This window comes from Zonotrichia leucophrys, chromosome 4, assembly GCF_028769735.1.
Source record: "Zonotrichia leucophrys gambelii isolate GWCS_2022_RI chromosome 4, RI_Zleu_2.0, whole genome shotgun sequence".
Lineage (NCBI taxonomy): Eukaryota > Metazoa > Chordata > Aves > Passeriformes > Passerellidae > Zonotrichia > Zonotrichia leucophrys.
Window position 1 is genome coordinate 44,809,234 of NC_088173.1, and position 21,313 is coordinate 44,830,546.

Genomic DNA, 21,313 nt, shown 5'->3' on the forward strand with positions numbered 1-21,313 from the left:
GACCCAGATGCATGCAGAAAACACGGCAAATCCCCAGCCCTGTCTTTGACAGATGCACCCTGCGTCTGAGCACGGCTCTGAATTCACCGGGGCAGGAGAAGCGGGCAGCAGAGGGTCTGGGAAGATGACTCACTGCATGAATTCCCCTGTCATCTGGGTGCTCACAGGGAGCAAAGGCTCCAGCAGCAGGGATAACAACAGGGCTGCAGATTTCATCGGGCACTATTCCTCTTTCTTTCCTCTGACACAGGCAGGGGCAGCCACTGTGTGTGCCTGCTGCTTTCCAGAGGCTGCATGTTTTCCTAAGGCATTTAGTTAGGGATGCTGTTACAGTCTATGATGTTTGGGGATGTGTACGTGACGCACATTCAATACATATTATCAGATATTGTTATTTATTTTTCCTTTTCCCATGTGCAGTAATTTGCTTTTTTCCCCCCTACCCCATTTTTTTGGGGTGCTTATGTCACTGTTGAGTCCTGTGGTGAAATTCTACACCATGGGAGAAATGACCCTGGGGTGCTGTATCTTTGTCATTGGCAACTGATTTCTAAACCCCACTTTAGCATTTGAATTGGTTCAACTGTCTTCAGGTCTTTCTAATTCCTACTTCCTCTTTATTATCTTTCTGTTTTATGTAAAAAAAAGAAAAGTGATGTTCTGTTTAGAAATTGACTGCCGTGAAGAGCTACCTGTGGCAGGCTTTAAACTGATATGCCAGTCAATATGAGTAAATTAGAAAAGAGAGTGATGTAATCTATAGTGTCTGTAAAGATTTCAAAGATGTTCCTTGATCATTAATTAAGACAATAAGGATGTCTTATAAAACTGCCGTTGAGAAGACTAATAATTCACTATTGAATGAAGCAAGGCAAGGTCACTTGTATAATTGCCTGTTCTAACATTTATATTCCTTGTGTAAAATACTCCTACTCACATAAAAGTCAAGCTGAAGGCCGTGGAAATATTCAGGATGAGGCAATGCAGTTTTCATACCTAAAGGTTTGTGCACAATAAAGAAACACAGTAGTTGTCTTTTTCTATGTATTTGTTTGATTTTTATAAACTGAATTATTATCTCATACAAAGTTAACTTATAGCACACACCTGGCATGGGTTTTGGAGAAGAGTGAGTGGGAAAATGGCAGAATAAAAATGAGTGCTGTAGATGCATGGTTAGATAAAGTATTGCTGTGCTGGGTTTTATCTGTGGATATGTGATTTGAAATTAATAGTGCTACCTCTGCTCTTTTTCCCTTAATTGTCTGATAGAGAATCTGAATCTAACTCCTTTTATGTCTCAAAAATGTAATAAGGATACTGCCAAGACATTAGTCAGAAATCAGGAAGGTGGTCTGTGACAGTGTTCACAGGGGTCACAGGCTGAGGGAAGAGATGAGGATTTGACTCCATGTTTCAGAAGGTTTGATTTATTATTTTTTGATATATATTACATTAAAACTATACTAAAAGAATAGAAGAAAGGATTTCATCAGAAGGCTAGCTAAGAATCGAAAAAGAAAGAATGATAACAAAGGCTTGTGGCTCGACAGAGTCTGAGTCAGCTGACTGTGATTGGCCATTAATTACAAACATCCAACATGGGCCAATCACAGATGCACCTGTTGCATTCCACAGCAGCAGATAATCAATGTTTGCATTTTGTTCCTGAGGCCTCCCAGCTTCTCAGGAGGAAAAATCCTACGGAAAGGATTTTTCATAAAAGATGCCTGTGACAGTAGTCAGCTACCTGAAAAATCAAATCTATACAGCAAGCATAGTTGGAGGATGAAAGGAAAAAGATGAATTGCAAGGGCAGAGAGTGTAATACCATACTGCTGTATGCCAGGACGCAGGGGCAGTAGTGGTTCTGTTCTGTGTGTGCTCTTGGAAGGGAGTAGGGTAAAGCAGGGTGGGAGCGCGTGCTGCCTGAGGGATTGTCCTCCTCCTCTAAGGCAGATCTACATTAAGGCAATACTTCAGAAGCCATTGCTTTGATATGTTTGTTTCTGTTTGTGTAGACTCTGTGGCTTAAGATAAAAGAACCAACTTGAAATGAAAATTACTGGATAAATTCCTTCAGAGTCCTGGAGACAACTAAAACTTTTTGAAGATTATTTGTTAGAACTATTTGATAGTTCTAAAAATGCATCATTGGGGCAGGATCCTGGGAGGGTGGGAGAGGTTCCTGCAAACCCACCAGATGAATGGACATGTGAATGCCTGGGCTGCTGTGATGCCTGTCCTTATCTCTTCTTTTTATCCAGGGCCAGTGGAGAAAGGGGGTCTGGACTAATCTCTTCTGAAGGGATGGTGATTGAGCAGACTGGTCAAGGGGAAAGTGTCCCTGTCCATGGCAGAGGGTGAAACTAGACGGTCTTTAAGGTCCCTTTCAACCAAAACTATTGCATGATTTCAATCTTTTGATTTTTACAAGTGCCTGTTTTCGTTAGTTCATAGGTGACAGCGGAAGGTATGGGTGAGGTTCTGCTTGCAGTGTACACAGGAGGGGCAAACATCTACATGGAGGTGCACACTTAGGATACAAGCCCTCAAACAGGCTTTCCTCTGCCAAGCCTGTGGCGCCTCTTCTGAGGAAGCAAAGTCCAGGGAGTTCGGGTGGAGGAGCTTCCTGCCCTCCCTCCTGCTCCGGAGTGGAGAAGGTGTGTCCTGGGTGCTGCAGAGGGTCCTGCAGCCCCTCTGTTTCACGGAGCTTTGGTGTCTCCAAGGTGTGAGGATGTGGCAAGCCCATGTGCTGGCCCTGTCTGTCCCCACAGTGGCTATCTGTCTGTCCCCACAGGGGCTATTCAGTGTGTGGAGCACGGTGCCGTGCCACTGCACAACACATTGCTCCTTTCTAGCTCTCGTGGCTCATTTTGTTTGCCAATGTGATAACCTGCTGAGTGTAAGGTTTGTTTGCTTTCCTGTTGCTGGTTTTACTTTTTTTGTTTTTTTAAAATCACTTTTGTTTGTTTATGTGAATCATGGTTACTATGAATCAGCTCTCCTAAGGAAGTAAAACAAATGTTTATCCACAGTCTCGCTGGGTAGCTGGAAAAATCGTAATCTGCTTTACCAGCAGGGTAATGTAACACAAAATATTGTAACCTTTGAAGTTTCCATTGCCCTGGATTTTCCTTCATTTTCACCAGCTGAAACACATGCAAAACTGTTCTAACATCTATTTCTGTTTCACTGAGTTACATAGCAGTACCTGTAGAGAAGGGTGACAGTTTCCTCTTCATGGGGAACCTGAGTTGCTCAGCAAAATATCTATGGTGGGAATAAAAATCCCTTGCAAGACTGATGCTCTGCTGCAGAACAGAGTATATTTTACTGGAGAGATGATGGGTTTCTCAGGGTTGAGCAGCTGTTCTCTTGGCCACAGTGAAGGTTCCATTAGACATTTCCATTCTCTTTTGGTGGTTCCTAAACAGAAGGCCTGGCTGAAATTACCGGTGAAGTGATTGGCAATAGTGTATTAGGGGTAGATAGAAACATGAGTAAATTCACTAGGGTGACAAGTCCAGCTGAGGTGATTCAGAGCAGTCACTGAAGCTGCACCTCACATCTCCTGTCCTAGGGGTGTTGCACTCTTTGTGAAAGCAAGTGTGTTTTATAGAATTTCATGTGTGGGTGCTGCTCTGTGTTGTAGGTAAACCTCTCCCAGATTTTCTCCTTCCCACTTTAAAACTGGAATCTGGCTTTGTCTGATGCTTGAGCTCTTATTTCTATGTTTACCAACAGCATTAATTCTTGTGGAGGTGACTCACAGCACTCGCCCTAATGTTTTGGTCTGAGATTTAAATCTGTGTTTCAAATGGCACTGAAATCTTGCTGGAAACCCCAGCCAAAACCCTGAAATTCCTTATGAAATTACAGGTCAGCCTTTTCTCATGGGTACAGTCAGTGTTGGTTTATAGCCTGGGTATAGAAAAAGGGGTCTCACAGCCATTTTTCCTGGTATTTGTGACAGCAAATGACCCCCACTACCTATGGTTATTTATATAGGGCAGCAATAGCTACTTTAATTCATAGTGCAATGTTGTGATCTGTATGTGGTGCATCCTCTCCTGGAGCCAGAAGGGGATGACCCTCTTCTGCCACTTTTTGTTTCATTTTCTCTTTAATGCTGAGCCTCAAAAATGAGGAAGAGCAGAGTGCTAAGGCAGTGTCGGTAAGCAGGGTGTTACACCAGCACATGTAGCAGCATCTTGCTTGCCATTAACAGTAAATCTTTTACTGGAGTATACCACTATGCTGGTGCTGGCTAGCATAATCTGAAAGAGGTGGTGAGATGACTTTCAGAGAAAGTAAGACAGCATTTTTTACTGGGATAAGATACAAAATTGGAGAACAAAATACAAACAAAGCAATGGGCAACAAAAATGGCAAGGGCCATATGCTCTTTATTGCACATCAGATTGGAGTTTTATAATGCACAAAGAGTTAATAACATGTGCCATGTCACCATGAGTAGTTGGCATGGTCACAATTCCAATAGCAATGGTATTACACACACAAGAAAAGGAATATGTTCCACTTACTTCAGCCAGCACAATGACTTTGACACAGTCTTTTTGTATGAGACATTAAATGGGGTTGTCTTATCTGATTGTTCATTTTTAATAGGTAGTGAGATTGCTGGCTTGTATTTAAGATATGTAATAGCATATAAAAATGACACAATTTGGCTTTGTATATCTTTCCTGTAGATGAGTACATAATTTCCTGTGTTACAGCAGAATTTCCATCAGGGAGAATTGATCTTTACCTAGTGAATGCTAAGATTGTTATTCCCCTGCACACCCCTTCACAGCATGATGGCTGTTTTATGTGAGTGCTTATGGGTGTGCAGATGTTCTGGGAGCAGGTTCTGGTCACTTACATGTTGATATTTGGCTGTTAATATCCTGGAATTTTAAATACAAAATGACAGTGATATTTTGTTTATGGAACAGCTATTGTTAAATAAGTGACCATTAGGGTTTTTAGTCATTTAAATTACAGTACAGCCTATATCCATGAAATGTAAACTAAGAGGATTTATATAAGATTATTAATGCTCCAGGGGTGCTGTGAAGTGAATAATCTGCATTTCACAAGTAGTGCTGCTCTGGTTTATTCTGTCAATCCTCATTCACTTGTAGCACTTGCTGTTGAACAAGTGCTGTTATTTCCATCTTCACCTTGACATTATGTTCTGTTTATTGTCAAAAAGTGGACTATACAATAACAGTATTTAATTTTTTGAAGTATGATGGAATGGAAAATCCCTTACAAGAATAGTTTTGATACCATCATTTGGAAAGATCTGACAGCAATTTGGAGACCTACTCCATAGATAATAAGAATGGATAATAAATAGGAGCACTCTGATATGGCAAGAGGTTTAACTTCTATGTGGGGATGTTTTAAAGGAAAGAAAATTTACAGTGATCTAGCACTGTAAAGGAATGACAGGCACTTCTAGTTCTTCGTATCTGTTTATTACAGAAAAAAAAACCAGTTGCTAAGCAAAACCAGATAAAAGTAAAGATTTATCCACAAGGAATGTAGAAGACCATGAAATTAATTTTCCTTGGGCAAAACTCCCATTAGAGGAAAAGCTGCTTGTGAGTCTAAGGAAGAAATATTTCAATGGATGTGAAAAAAAAGCAGCAATGCTTTAAGGTTCTTGCTTGGTGATTGTAAAAGTCATGAGCAGAGGCTTTTTCTTAGTTGCAGACTATCCCAGACATGAACAGATCCAAGCTTTAGGCCACCTCAGCTTGGTGTTAAGTGTTGACAGAGTCACGATGCTGTACTGGAATGACCCTGGAGTGCAGTGAATTACATATTTTTTCTGCTTTTAAGAATATATTTTTGCCCACGCAGAGGCCCAAAAGCTGCCATTTGCTTTGTGCTTATTTTGGTTACTGAAAAAATGTCTTGCAAGCACTATTGCTACACTGACACGTAAATTTATCTCTGTTCCCCAGAGCTGGTGTTTTTAAATGGGGTCCTGCAAGAAAAATGAAGACAGAATTTTTATCAGGATCTGTTGCAATGTATAGAAAAAGGGGTAATGATTTTAAACCGAAGGAGAATAGGTTTAGATTAGCTACGTGGAAGAAGAGAACAATTGCAAAGCAGTGGAGTGGGTTGCCTGGGGCAGTGGTGGATGCCCCATCCTGGGAACATTCAAGGCCAGGCTGAGTGGGGTTCTGAGTTATCTGATCCAGGGGAAGGTGTCTGTGCTCTTCAAGGGAAGTAGGGGAACGTTTAAGGGTCCCTTTCAACCTAAATCTCTCTTATGATTATCTAGGTTTACTTTCAAATGCAGAAGTCAGGGAGGCTGGTGCTGGACAGGCTGCTGTGGAGTGCCAGGATTAGGGATTTCTGATGGCCAGTACATGGTCCTTTTAAGCTGATGTTATGGGTCAGGATAAGAGATAATGTGGTAAATTCTGTATGAACCCTCGTTATCACTTTCATGTTAAGATTTTAGCATGGAAGAGTAGGGCATTTTTGCAGAGGGTACACTGAACAATGTGCAATGGCAAAGATAAGTCAGCCTTAAAATCCTGAGTCTCATTGATTATACTGTCCAAGATAATTGAAATAGGCTACTAAGTCTGGCTATTTCATGTCACTATCAACTGCAGGGAACTTGATTTGCAGCAGTTTCAGGATTAACTCTCTAAGGTTATGTTAAAGGTGATGTTTAAGATTTCTCAGTTTGAACACAGAAAAAGGAAACGTCAGCCTTACTGGCCTGCTGAAAATTGTGCATATTTTGATTCATGATATCACTTCATCAAAAAAGACAAGGATAAGCTTTTCTCCTATGCCTGTGATTGTAGTTTCAGCATTATGAAATTTTAGTGAGAGAGGATTTCAGCTTACTGTTTCCCTACTCAAAGCACAGAAGGTAATAAAGTAGAAAAAGTTGATATTCCCATTTGAACTCCATTCAAGTGCTTCCAGTTACTGTGTGCTGCAAAGGCATATTTAAGCTCACATATGACATTTTCTGGATTTCTGTTCTACGTCAGAACTCCCACAGAGTTATTTCAGTGGCTGTATAGGCTGTCCCACATCTATAGGTGCTTTGCTGGGCTGTCCTTAGCAAGAGCAGAATTTCCCTGCTTTCTGCAGAGAAAACATTTTATCTGCCAGAAAGCCACCTTCATGGCAGTGCAGTATTGTTAAGACATCTCCTTTTAATTTCATTTACACCTTTTTGTATCTTTAAAAATGCTAATGCTTTAAGGCACCTGCATTTACCATTTTTTCTCATTTTGAATTTCTTTGGAAGAAGACCCTGTCTTGGTTGTTATAAATTATCAAATCGATAGCCGAATTTATGAAAAATTTAACAACGATTTATTGGGTCAATTACAAAAAAACAGAATTTCGAGCAACCACCACAATCAAGACAGCGTCAGTCCCGGGTATGGGTGAAACCAGAGGTTCGACCTACAGCGTGACAACTTCCCCTCTAAGGTTCACCCTGAGTGTTTCCAGCATCCAGCTTATATACAGTTTATTCTGCCTGAGGCACAGGTGACCACATCTTTCTACTCACTTCTTCGAATGCAAATCTATTTCCATACATATGTTGAAATAGACAAAGACGGTCCGGTCTGCAGACAGAAGTTTGGTACACAGGGGAAGTTTGCTTTCACGTGTAATAAGTTGGTATCAGTCCCTGAGTACCCAGATGCAATCAGGACATGTCTGAATCTAGTGAAATTCTTGGGACACTTTAATGAATCACAAGGCCCCGATGTTTTTTCCCAGGGGCAGGAGATAACGAAATGATCCTTGATGGTCCAGGAAGGTTCCATTCAGACGTTAAACAGGTCTGATGCTATCTTGAGCTGCCAGGAATTAGTTACAATCTGAATAGATCTCTGTTCCTGGCTGGGGAGGTTAAAACATAATTTTTACAGTATTTTATACCCACACATATCTGTTTATACAGCATGAATGAACTCCATTACATATCACATTGGTAAATGATATTTCAGTTTCCATGGTGCTCCTTATTACAGATAGCTGCTCTTTTCATCACCAAATGGTGCAATTTTCATTCATGCTGAAATATCAATGGTAACCTACAGCAGCAAATTGTTCCTTTATGATCCTTGGCATTGTGAAAACTCTCCTGCTCAAAATTAAATGTCAAGGAATTTAGCAAGTATGAAAAATCTGGCTCCTTTTATGCACATACATGCTCTTCCCTTTGTGCTCTGTGCATCTAAGCATTTACCTTCCTTTATTCCTGTAAGGAGTCATTAATATGCTCCCAGTGATGCTTCCCCAAAAGTCCAGCTATTAGAGGGGTTAAGGGGATAGCATTCCCTCCTGTACCTTCCACTGGAACTGAGTGAGGAGTTTGGTATTCAGGCTGCTTGTTGCCAGGCTGTGAGTGTGAGTAGATCATTTTAGGAATGATAGCAGCCTTGCCAGCTCCCTTGCATTCCTCAAAGTGCTTCTCTGTCATTTGCCCTGGCCCAAATTACAAACATAGACAGTAGAAACACTCACAGATCAAGGCAGGGCTCTGCTTCCACCCCAGCCCCGCTCCCTGCAAACCCTGAGGTACTTGTGGCAGTGTGGGGAGGGTACTGTGACAGGCAGCACTGTTTTCAGTTGGATTCCTTTCACAGACACTGTGATCTCTTTCCCTGGCCATGATATTGTTATGCAGGAGATGATGGGTTAGGTTTCTCAGCTACGTGGCCTGATCGGCATATTTCCCAGATCAGGTTCCCTTGTTTATAATTCTAAATATCCCTCACTCCCCCACTGTCAACTGCTGCCAGTGGTCCATTTTTCCTAAGAAAAGTGATCCTGTCTGGAGAAAGTAGACACTGTTCATAAATCAGGGGCTCAGGGAATTAATAATTTCAAATTCCCAGGAGAGCCTGCTGTGTCACAGACATCTTTTATGAAAAATCCTTTCCTTAGGATTTTTCCTCCTGACAAGCTGGGAGGCCTCAGGAACAAAATGGAAACATTGATTATCTGCTGCTGCGGAATGCAACAGGTGCATCTGTGATTGGCCCATATTGGATGTTTGTAATTAATGGCCAATCACAGCCCAGCTGGCTTGGAAAGAGAGCTGAGCCACAAACCTTTATCATCATTCTTTGCTATTCTATTCTTAGCTAACCTTGTGAGGAAATCCTTTCTTCTATTCTTTTAGTATAGCTTTAATGTAATATATATCATAAAATAATAAATCAAGCCTTCTGAAACGTGGAGTCAGATCCTCGTCTCTTCCCTCAACCTGAGACCCCTGTCAACACCGTCACACTGCTGTAATAAATTGAACTACTTTTGATACACAATCACTTCACTTCTTCCCTTTTGCATTTATTTAAGTCTGGCAATGAGAAATGTGATGATATGGAGTAGTTAAGAGGAAGTTAGACCCACTAGACCCACTAAATAAAGCAGCTTGGAGGAAGTGCTTTGGGTTGTGCCTCTGCCCTCTTTCCCCTTCATTTCCATGCAGGAGCTGGGTGCAGGCAGATGTTTATTTTTTACAGCCCTGTGTCAGGTTTGTTTTTATGGCTTCCTTGCCTCCAAGCAAGCACCATGATTTGCTAGTGCTTCTGACCATGATCTACACCACTGGCAGTACTGGGAGCACTTCCACAAATAGACCTCAGGAGAAAATAAAATGCTGGAACTTTCTTTGAGAGAGCAGAGGTGCTCCTTTCATCTTTTGGCTGGGAGGGACCTGGGCAATAAAGGTAAAATCTGAGGTTTTGTCCCTCTGGTGGAAAAGGTCACAAACTTCCTCGAGGACAATAATGTTCCTCACAAATGAGATAAAAGGAGGGTGATGTTAAATGATGATGTAAGATAGAAACATAGAAGTCATTCATCAAACCCAGGTGTGACAGTATATTTGTATTTGAATCCTCTGAATTTAGACTCTGCTGCTTTTTAAATGGCAAGCTTTTGTGAGAGTGGCAGACAACCTTTTAACTAAACCTCACTTTAATTGCAGTACACTAGATAAATAACCATTGTCTTCTGGCCATCTTCATCACCATTTCAGGTTCTGAAATGCAAAATGCAGATCCTTTGCTAGAGATCCTGCATTTTCCAGGCACCTGGCTGTTCTCTGGTTAAGCCTCCCAGACTCTTAACAATAAGCACACTTGAGTTCCTAGGGTAGGCCTAGTTCCCTGCAGGTGTGACTGTAGCAGTAGGAAAGAAAAGCAGGCTCCTTGGGACTTTCAGGTTGTCAAGAGGGATGTGATAATGCCAGTTGTAATAACCAAATGTGGCTTTTATTTTGCACTTGAACTTGGGGTCAAGTTACAGTGCAAAATAAAAGCCACGTTTGGTTATTCACACGTCTTTTGGAAACAGTTGTAAACTTAGTACAATAAGTTTGCAATATGAAGATGTTGAACACTGGCACTTGATGTACTTATAGAAATAGAGTTGACTGAGAAATCACAGTTGATGTTTTATGTTGATGTTTTATGTTTCAAGTCTGTATTCCATTTCTTCTTTTTCAGAGATTTTAAAAATTAGTCCCCATAGTAGCTCTGTGTGCTGCCTCTTATGCTTAATTTCTGGCTCCTAGGAGTGCTCACATGCCTGCTATAGAAGAAAAGGCTAAACAGAGACAGAGGGACTAATATTTAGTGCTGTAATCTCAAAAGTTCTTTGTGTATTTATCTGTCACCTTTGACATCTGCTGTGTTGGCACAGTTTTCTTTGGGAATGCCAATAGTGCTATGCATTCCATGCAAAATGCTTCAGGATCCTGCTTGACCATGAGGAGTGTCTCTGGCTGGCAGTCCAAGTTTCAGAGTTCATTTTGCTCTTCCAAGAAAGATGTTTCATAAAAGGAATTGACTTGACAGGGTGGGGCTTGACATAAATGAGCACTGTGGTCAGATATCTGGCTTGGCAACCTGAGTTTACACAAAGACATCACAGCCAACTTTAAACATCTATTAAAATAAAGCAAATCCCCTTCTGAGCATAACAACTATTCTTAGTTTCTCAAGGGCTGTGGACAGATTTGCCTCTTGAGACTTGAGCTGGGAGAGTTTGCCTGAAAGGAGATATTTTATGGAAGAGTGTTACCCTGTGCAATTAATACCTAAGTCTTAAGGCAGTATTTATGCTGATTAGTTTTTGAGGAAAACCTGTTGGAAAAAGTGCCAAAAACATCTGAGAAGTTAATAAAATTTCCTGCCTTTTGCAGCACACTGAATACACAATATGACCCTTTAAAGTCAGTTGGTCATGGAAGACCCTATTTACAAACTGTAAGCAATTATAATCTGAACCAGTGAAGCCAACCACTGAGAAGACAATAAGTAATTAGCACAGCAGAAGCTCTTTTCTTCTCTTGCTAGGTAGTAGTAGGCAAGAAGGCTTTTAAATGCAGACTGCAGCCTGATTCTTCACTCTTTTATCCCAGAGTCACGCTGCTGTGTCTCTCAAGTAAGAGATATGGAACCAAAGCATGGAAAGGAATAAGGGGAGCCCTTTAAAACTTCACTCCAGCAGTAGCTTCCATGGAGCATGTGGTGGTGTAAATGAGAGTGCAGCTTAATGACTGGCCTTTCCTTTCTTTCATTCCTCCTCTCAAAATCAAAAAAAAGATGACAGGATGACAGAGGGCAGTTATATAATTGAATATTGCCTAAGCTGCAAGCCCACAGACTGCAAGTCCGTCTGATCTGGAACATAAGCATGGAATATTTTGGAAGGCAGTGAAGAGATGATTTGCTGATGGGAATCTTCAATAAACAAAATAATAGCTTGTCACTGAAGTCAGCAGTTGCTGTGACACTGGTTAGCATGTAGAAATATGTAGATTTGAGAGGTGCTGTGATGATGCCCAACCCTTCTGTCTCTCCATTCCTGGTTTTGATTCAGTCCTGGGAGGTGACCTCCTTTGCAGTTTTACATCTGCCTTTTCTCCTAGCAGATGGATGAGATTGTAGCTTTTTCACCTATTGATATGGTGAGGATGATTTGATCCCTTCAGTGTAAAGTCTTGTCTTATAGGCTTGTTTTACATGAAAAACATGTCAGGGATAAGTGAGTTTATATTGAAATGTGCTGCTTGCTGTCCAGGATTTAGGACTGCCACAGCTCATGGAATGACCACCTGGGAATGGTGAGAGATATAGTTTGGACTCTGGAACACAGTGCTTACTAAGGCAAGCCTGTATGTCTTCTAGTCTTGCAGTGAAGTCCTGGAAATATTAAATTTTTCTTGCCACTTTCTGTATTTGTTTTTTTTTTTCTTTGTTTGTTTGTTTGTTTGTTTGTTTTATCAGTGTCAGGTTATTTGGATAAATTTACTCTTGTGATAAATGTGCTCTTTTTCTGCCAAGTTTTGGTGCTATGGGCAGTGCAGTGGATGATTAGATTAAGAGTGCCAAAATCTGGAAAGAGTTCATTTGAAAAATTGCTTAGCAGATTGCAAATGGTGAATAAATTATTGCACAAGGGAACTTTTGAAACTCCTCTGGTGGTAAATTTTCAACTAAGGAAATATAGAATATACAGCAACATGCTCATGAAAGATAAGTAAATCCTTGCTCATAAATCATGTGAGGGAATTAGGATTTCTTTCCTTCTTTGTTATTGTCATTCTAACTTTATATGCAAAATTATCTTCCACAAATTTTTGTGGAAGTAAAGATGTAATTTCATGTAACTGTACCAGTAATTAAGTTATTTATTTCAACCTTTTTATTTATGTTTCCTGGCTGAGTCCTGCTAGTGCAGCTTTGTCCAGGACAGTTGACTATGTTGAGTATTTGTAAAACCTGGCTTTGATATGGATGCAAGGAAGAGGTTTTGGTATGACCTCTAAGTGACAAAGAATGTGGCAGGAAGATGCTTCACTGTTGTGAACTCAGCTTGGAGGGGTGTCTTTGACTGTGTGGTTGTCATTTCATAGGGAAAACAGCCCTCAGTGGACATGGCTCTTAGTGCTCTGTTTGCTGTTATAAAAGTTGACATTAACCTGGAATATGTGCTGTGCATTTCTAGGAATGTTCCTCAGCTGATTTATTGACATCGTTTTTGTCACCCTCGGGTTCTTCCTCTGGCTTTCTCTCTTTTTCCATTTATATTGTTTTTTTTTTTTTTTTCCCTTTCTCTTGCTTGCTCTGCTTTCAGTTTTTTTTTTTTTTTCTGCAAAAATATTTGTAGGAGTAGAGATGTACTAGAGCAGATTATCAGAAGATCTATGATTCTGCAGCACTGAAGGTTAAGTGCAAAGCCCAGTGGTTATCCTGATTAACTGAACCATATGCCCTACCTCTGGTGCCTCTTACAGGCTCTAGAGGAAGGAAATTTACTCCCAAGCACTATACAGCATGGCTTGGCAAACATTTCAGCCCTGTATGGCACAGGATGGGCCAGCTGTATTCCCAACCCTGAACTTCTGTGTGATGGTAGGCTCCTTGGTGACTCTTTTTCTGGGAATCACAGGGTAAATGCACCCTTTGTTCAAGTGTGATTCTTCATTACAGTTACTCTGTGTATAGGGCAGAAGGGGAAGATTTAACTTTGAATAGCAGCTAAGGATGGGTAAGTCTTAAAAGGTATGAAAATTCAATTCAATTGTAGTCAACATTCAGCTACACAGAAGCTATCCTAATTGTCTCTCACCCACTTTTTAAAAGACTGTTTAATTATAGGGTCAACATTGTCCTCATTCAGATTTCCGCAGATTCCCTTTGATACTGATTTTCTTCAAAGATTTGGGAGAAGACATGAGTGTTGCAAGAAGACTTTCCTGGCAGCAGCTTCCCCTTCCAACCAATTATTGAATTTTCTCTCTGCAGTCCAAAAGTCTCAGCTAGCTGTGAGGCAGCTGTGAATTTGTTTTACATCAGAAACATGGCTCATCAGTATTGTGGGAACCCTGTATTGTGTGTGATTCATAGAATGCCGCAGTGAAAAGGTGGAAACTGCATCAGTAGAGGCAGTTTATGGAGACTAGAACCTAGGTATGATTTTTCTTATTTAGAGACAGATTTGGAGGTCTGGAGAGTATCTAAAATATTCCAAGAAAATTGATACAGTGATCCTCTAAGGAAAGGATGTAGTCTTTATTGCTAATGGCATTATAGCTTGTATTCTAGCATGGAGACTGTAGTTCACAGCAGAGAATCTGATAATGGGATTCTGTTGCAAATTGGGCATTGTCTCTTAAACTGGATGGATAGAAAAGACACAATTTAAGCTCTCACTCAGTGGTTTTGCATATAGTTCCTGCCTGTCTGCCTGTGTTTTCAGGTGTTTTGAGGACCAACGCGAATCTGAATGGAGGTGTCAGTGAGAAGTGAACCATACTGTACCGCTTATCCCCGAAATCTCGAAACTGGCCTTTTATTTCTGTCGGAATCTGCCACTGGAAGCAGTGGGTAATAAGCAGCACTTGGGAGGGCTGTGCAGGGATAGCACAGCCCTCTGAAAGCTCACTCCTGGCCAGGAGACAAAAGGTGCTGCAGCCTGAGCACTCGTTTCCTCCAGGAGCAGGGGCTTGGGGGCTGAGAAGTCACAGCATCCTTTGGGCTGCTCCAGGCGCTGGGTTATAATTTGCAGGCTTTTTAATTAACAGTGCTTCCTGACTAGTTCTGGCTTGTTCAGGGGTTTTGTTCTTCTGAATGTGTTTGTTGGTATTACTATCCAAGGGCGTTAGCACTCTTCAGCATAACAAAGCAGGACTTGCAGTGCTCAGAGAGTGGTCACATTTTGTGAAAAATTCCAATCACTTGTTTTTTAAAATTTTAAAAGTTTAATAGTAATAAAATGGTTATAACAATAGTAATGTAATTAGAGTAATAATAATTTGGACAATTTGGATTAGGACAATATGAGACAATAGAAACAAAGAGTTACGGATGTCCAGGTACCTTTTTCTGGGCAAAATAAGCCTGAAAAAGGACACCCTTTAACAGAGTATTAGCCCTTAAAAATAATAGCCTGTTGCATATTCATACACTTCATACATGATGCATAAATTCCATTCAAACAGAGGATTCTGTCTGGTCATCGTCAACTTCTTCCTCTTAATCCTAACAGTATCTTCATGGCTGAGTGAGGCAGGAAGATGTTAGTTTCTTCTGATAATGGGGCAGTAAATTCTCTCTCTCTGAAAGCTTTAGGTGTCCTGTGGCTGCTATCTCAGTGTGAGTCCTTTCTTTAGAAAAAAAAGTATCCTACATAGCACAGTTTCTATTTTACCATTATGTTTTAACCTAAAACTATATTTAACATGCTACTTGAGAAAATGAATACAGCATCACTTTCTAAGATAACACATGTAATATTCATTATAATATTTGTGAAAAATATTCATTTTAATATTTGTGAAAAGCCAAGAATGCATAAAATATGCATTCTTCACATGTTTGGAAGCAGGATTCTTAGCCCCACCACCTCCTCCCCATTTTGAATTGCCATTTTGTTTTATCACAAGTTTGACTGGGATTTAAATTAGATGTGGATATAATGTGTTTAGTAAGAATTAGAACAAACATAGATAATCTATTAAGTTTAGCACTATGCTTTCAGTCATTTAAATGGTATTTGTGAAAAAAGTCCAAATTTACTATATTTGGCTAAAACCACTCTTTTTAAGGTTGGAGTCAGGGCTGGTTTTTCCAAAAGCTTGGTGGTTAAAGCATTTATCTGTGATGCAGAAAATATAGATAAAATACCTGCTCTGAGAGGCTTTCAATCCATGTATCCCTACCTGGAATCAGATGCTAAGAGGATTGAATTCAGTTTATACGCCCAGGTCAGGTAAGAAGCTTAACCCAACTGATTCCAATATATCTAGCAACTTACAGACCCCATTTTGCCTTCTATTATCTATCTGACTTACAAACCTCATTTTGGCATAAATTATCACCACACAGAGCTGCAGTTATTTCTTGTGTCCATAACTGTGGGTTTTCCAGCAATGCAGCACCTGAATTCTGGGCTCTTTGCTCTAGTCCTTGCTGTCATCTTCTCCATCAACAGACACATCCTACAAGCTGACTGGCTTTCCTTCTTCCAGTTTCTTCACCTGAGATGTGTGCATGAGGTAACTGTGGCTTAATACAGTATCATGATGCCTACTCAGATTTGGTGTTGGATTCCCAGCACGATCCTCTTACCCACCTGTGTGTCTGGGTTAACAGGAGCATTTGACACCATGGTTTCTGAGGTGGGCAAGATGTGCAGCAATGATACCATCCTATTTTACTTATTTATAAATACATTTATTTATTCAGTCTCAGCTTAGAGCTTGTTTTCAGCCCTATACAGCCATAATGATGTGAAGTAACTATTTGAGAAATAAAGTGAAGAAGATCCTTAAATTCTTACCTGGCTATGTTTCTTTGAGAAAAAAATATCAGAAAAGAAAAATCTTTGTGTTGGTTTTCAAAATACCTTTTCCTTTGAGGTGATTACAATAGTCCTTAAGAAATGTGCTTGTAATCTCTTCTGGAATTCCAGAATTCCTAGTCCTGTCTTTCCTTTAGCCACCTGCTGGGGTGACCTTCTTTAAATATGGCAACCCCACCATCCCTCCAAAAGCAGCCTTAATATAGAAAGCTGGAAGGAACCAGCCGTGAAGGAGGAGCTCTCAGCTCTCCTCAGAGGGACTGTACATGCCAGCCTTGGAACTAAAGCATTGGTTTCAGATCTGAGGTTTTTCTCAGTGTGACATAGATATCAATAATATTAGGTGGAAAGAGACTAGATTAACATTTGGGGCACCTGGGTTTTTATCCTGACTCAAACATTTGCTTGCAGTGTGGTTTTGGACACATTCACTGTGCCTCTGTTCCTCCTTTAAAAAACAGAAATAATTCCACTTTTCTGACTAGAAGGACATGCTACATAAAAGTTTGGTATTATTATTTTTTTGTTTGTTGTTCTCTATTTTAGCTAGGATGGCAGGGGGGTTGTGCTTTTCAGTATCGTTTGTGCTGTACTAAATTTACAAATTCGTACTGTTTCCCTTTCTGTGTCATATTCTGCTCTCATGTTCCCCTGAATAGTGAGAGAGATCACGGGGATGTGGTAAGGTGTGTAAAAGAAGAAATACACCCAGGAGGAAAGGGCAGAATTTTGCATGCTGGATATTTTGGTATCCAGGGGAAGATGTCAAACACCTCCAGGTGTTTGGGTTCAGCTTGCAGGTCAATAATCTGAGTAGGCAACTTAAATGGGAAGTCGGGGACCAATGGGAAGCATGGGGGCCATAGTCCCCTTGGTGTCCCCAAAGGACTCCTCCCTCAAATGGTTTCTCACCTCTTCATTATAAACTATTTCTTTTGTCCAGAGGGTTTTGTTTATTCCTTTTTTTTTTACTGGTAGTTTCTAGTGATGATATTTTGGGATCTCTAAATGTGCATTCACCATCATTAGTGGCTTTTTCCCATGTTATTTGTTTCATGTTCAGGGATTAGCAACCAGATTGCAAAATAATGAGCTGCCTTGTGTATTTCAGAAACATACCCCTGGCAATATGCATTTCAATGATTATCGTCACAGTTGGCTATGTGTTAACAAACGTGGCTTATTTCACTACAATCAGTGCTGGGGAATTGCTGCTTTCAAAAGCTGTAGCAGTGGTAAGTTACAGAAGAAAACTACAAAGATATATTCCTGCTGCAGTTATGTTTGTTGATATTATTCTTGTTTTCAGGGGGTAAAAAGATTGGGTGGACACATCCTGTCAGGTTTTAGTATGACAGCACTTATCAGCATCCCAGTGAAATTTGATTTTTGACTGATGAGTGGGATTGCAGTTCAGGTCATCAATAGCATTTATAATGTAACATTGGACTGTATTTATTTACCTCATAACAAAGTCAATAGGACTTACATTTCATAGCCAAGTACATGCTTGAAAAATTCAGAGCTAAATTGTAAACTCAGCTCCTGAGAAGCAGGAATTACAGATATTTATGGAAGAGAGAACTCTGAACTATCTTGAGTGGCAGAATACAGTAACTTTGTCTCTGCACAATGTGTGTCCTGAAGGGGGTTGGGAAGGGGGTTGCTGTGAGTACTGGAGCTCATTTGGGAAGGAGTTGCAAGGCGACCTGGCTAGGAAACACTATATTTTATATTTTTATATTTCTGGTGTCTGAGGCACAATAAGGAAATAAATAATTCCATTTTTTTTCCAGTAGTGATACTGCCTGTGGCTATTTCAAATGACGTGAGTTTTGAAAAATGACCAAATTCTGTAGCTAATGGGAGATCTAGAAAGAAAACATTTTATAAACACGACAAAAATTATGCATCTTGCCTGTGGTGCCCCAGACTCCCATTAAGGCTCTTCTGCTAGCCTAAAACACTAAAGCCTGAATGGATAGATGATACCACTGGTTAGTAGTACCAGCTGAGTGCAAGGAAGGCTGTAGAAAAAAGGTATTAAGTGTGCAGATCAAATCTTAATCCATTCAGGTCTTGATCTTCTTCTTTGGAGCCATAATGGTTTAAATTGGCATGAGTCTGGGCCTGATTCCACCTCCCCATCGTGGCTTCAGCTGGAGCCATGCCCTTCCACACGCCCTCAGCGGTGCGGGTAGGACAGCCCAGCTGGAGCAGCTGAACTCTCACAAAAGAAGGAACAAATGCACTGCACAATTTTCAGTGAGGGATGCAGAGAAGGGGGATAACTAACACCGTGATAATTTGTTAATAGAAGGAAATTATTTTCCCGTTTTATGAAAAGTCATTGTGTGTTTCTCTCTCTTTTCTAACAGACCTTTGCCGAACGACTGATGGGAAACTTCTCTTTAGCTGTGCCCGTGTTTGTGGCTCTCTCCTGCTTTGGATCTATGAATGGTGGCGTTTTTGCAGTATCCAGGTGAGCACTGCTGATGTTCCTGGGGCTCAGGGCTTGGGAGACACACTGAAGGTATGGAAGCAAGGGGAAGGGAGAGTAAGGTTTATTCCTGTAGCGGGATATGATGAATGACTACACTGTTTACCAGGTGTAGGGCTTTTTCTCACTTTGTGTGGGGTACTATTTTAAAAATCCTTTGAATGGTTTGGAAATGAATGTCTCTAGGCTAGCCCTTAATCAATGGCTGCTTTTTTTTCATGTAAGGAGGAGGAAAACTGGAGGGAAAATATTAACTCCTTCCCAACACCAGTCAAGGGACACCTTCAGAGATGGTTTTGCTTTCTGTGTGGGGGTTTCTCCTGCCAGTGCTTTCATTTAGAACACCTCAAACAAGACTAAGAAGTTCTGCTGTGCTCTGTGACTTTCATGAGCCACTTTGTGTACTCACAGTAATGAGCACATTTAAAGTCTGTCCACATTTATTTCCCACCAGGATGTTCTTCGTTGCATCCCGTGAGGGTCACCTTCCAGAAATTCTCTCCATGATTCATGTCCGCAAGCACACTCCTCTGCCAGCTGTCATTGTTTTGGTAAATCATACAAACAAATGTTCCTGCACTAGAATTCATATTACAAGGCTTGCTCTAGAGTATTCAAACAGAATTTGGGCACTGCTTGAGTCTCATTTGTTAATGTGAACATGGGCTTTGGGCAGGGTGGAGGACAGGAGAAAGAGGAATGAGATTTGTGAGTTTTTCTTATTCCATCATCTCCTCCTTGCTTTCTTGCCTCTCACTGCAATCTAATTCACTTCTTATTGCTCTTTTCTAATTTCTAAAGACCTGCTAGTGGTGAGCTAGTTGCCTTTCAGAGAAACAAATTCTAGTTAAACAAACAAAAAAGGGATTCAGTTAACTGAAAGATAAATTAAACACCAGCATCTGGGAGTACCCTAAGGGCTCATTTTACTATCTTTTAGTAAAAAAATGCAAGCAGTTTTGCAACTAAGATAAAGGAGGAAGAACCCTCAGCTGTCCAGCATAGTGATGATTAAAAAATGAGAGAACATGAGCCTGTAAAATGGTCTGTGGGTTTTCTAAGGAAAACCACTGGTGCTTCAGTGGAAATCCTATTACAGACTTCTAAAATAAGCAGCAAAGGTAAATGTTGGCCATGTGTTAGCTTTGCAGACTAAATTTTATGGTAAAATGTTAGGACTGAATGCCAAAATGCCAACTTCAAAGTTCAGTTTTCATAGTGCCAGGAAGATTTTCACTTAACGTGCAGTCTTCATATTCATGGGTATTCAGCCCCACTTTGGGGATCAATGACTGCAGTGTATCTGGATGAGCCTCTGCCATATTTAAGGACTCTCAGCCAAAGCAAAAGATGCACCCATGAGTCTATGCTACTAAGAGCAAATCCTTGTGGAATTTAAATTGGTTTTTGCTCTTGAAGCCTATAAGCTCACCACTGAATTGTTGAATTTTATATGTGCACATATAACCATAGGCTTTGAAGTTTTGAAAATTAGGCAGTGTGATTATGGTGAAAGAGTTTAATGAAATTAATTTTCCATAAACACTTACATTGCATTTTATTTCTTTGGGTGTAGTCATACCTTGTGGGTAAATTGCATTGACTGTTTTTTGTGGAATGAAATGCACAAAACGTATTAATATTATTTTTTTTTCCTGACAGACATTTCCTGCTATTGCATGTGGTCCTGTTACACCAGTGCATTGATTTCCTTTGAAAAAGTCAGATTCTAGTATGAAGATGGCTTTCCTTCAAAGATTGCAATTTTTTAGCTCACCTTACTGCAAATAGAGCAATGGCAGGATATATTCTACATCAATAGTAATTTTAGCATTTCCCTATTTTATTTCTCCTTCCAAGTTCTACACACTGTAAAAAAGGAAAGAGCTTTTGAGGATAAACTGAGAAAATGAGCATGCGCTTGAGGCTTGTTAAAATAAAAAAAAAAAAAAAGCCAAAACAAAACAAACCAACACCTTTTTTTTTTTTTTATTAAGAAATCTGTTTATGTGTGTATGTTGCTAGAGAAATTTTCCAGTCTGACCATTTTTTGTTGCCTCAAAAGTTGGCTATTCATGGCCTCTTCTCTCAGGCCTCTGCACAGAGCTCAGCCTGCATTTCAATCTGCATCTCAGTCTGCAAGTTGAGCTACCTGGACCAGAAGTATTTCTTACCCACATGAGGAGGAATTTGATAGATGTGTATAGTGACTCATAGAAATCAAGCTATCTGATTGTAATCCTGCTTTTTTGTATTTTCTCTTGATAGCTCTCCTTCACTTTCATTATTGTATATAGCTTGCATTCTAGTTATGACTCAGATTTTAAGCTTTTAGAGGTTGAGTTTGCAGAGAAGAAACCTTGCCCAATACAATTCAGTGGTATAATTTCCCTTGACATTTACATAGGAGTTTGCTTACTA

At 40.3% G+C, this 21,313-nt stretch overlaps 1 protein-coding gene across 4 annotated transcripts in view; it reads left to right on the forward strand.

The window, feature by feature from the left end:
• SLC7A11 (solute carrier family 7 member 11) overlaps positions 1-21,313 on the forward strand; it is a 64,829-nt gene that overhangs the window by 35,300 nt on the left and 8,216 nt on the right. For all 4 annotated transcript variants that reach the window (XM_064711546.1, XM_064711545.1, XM_064711547.1 and 1 more), the window contains 3 exons: positions 17,504-17,627; positions 18,771-18,874; positions 19,347-19,443. In XM_064711546.1, the coding sequence (XP_064567616.1) occupies positions 17,504-17,627; positions 18,771-18,874; positions 19,347-19,443 (325 nt within the window). The remainder of the gene's footprint in view (positions 1-17,503; positions 17,628-18,770; positions 18,875-19,346; positions 19,444-21,313) is intronic.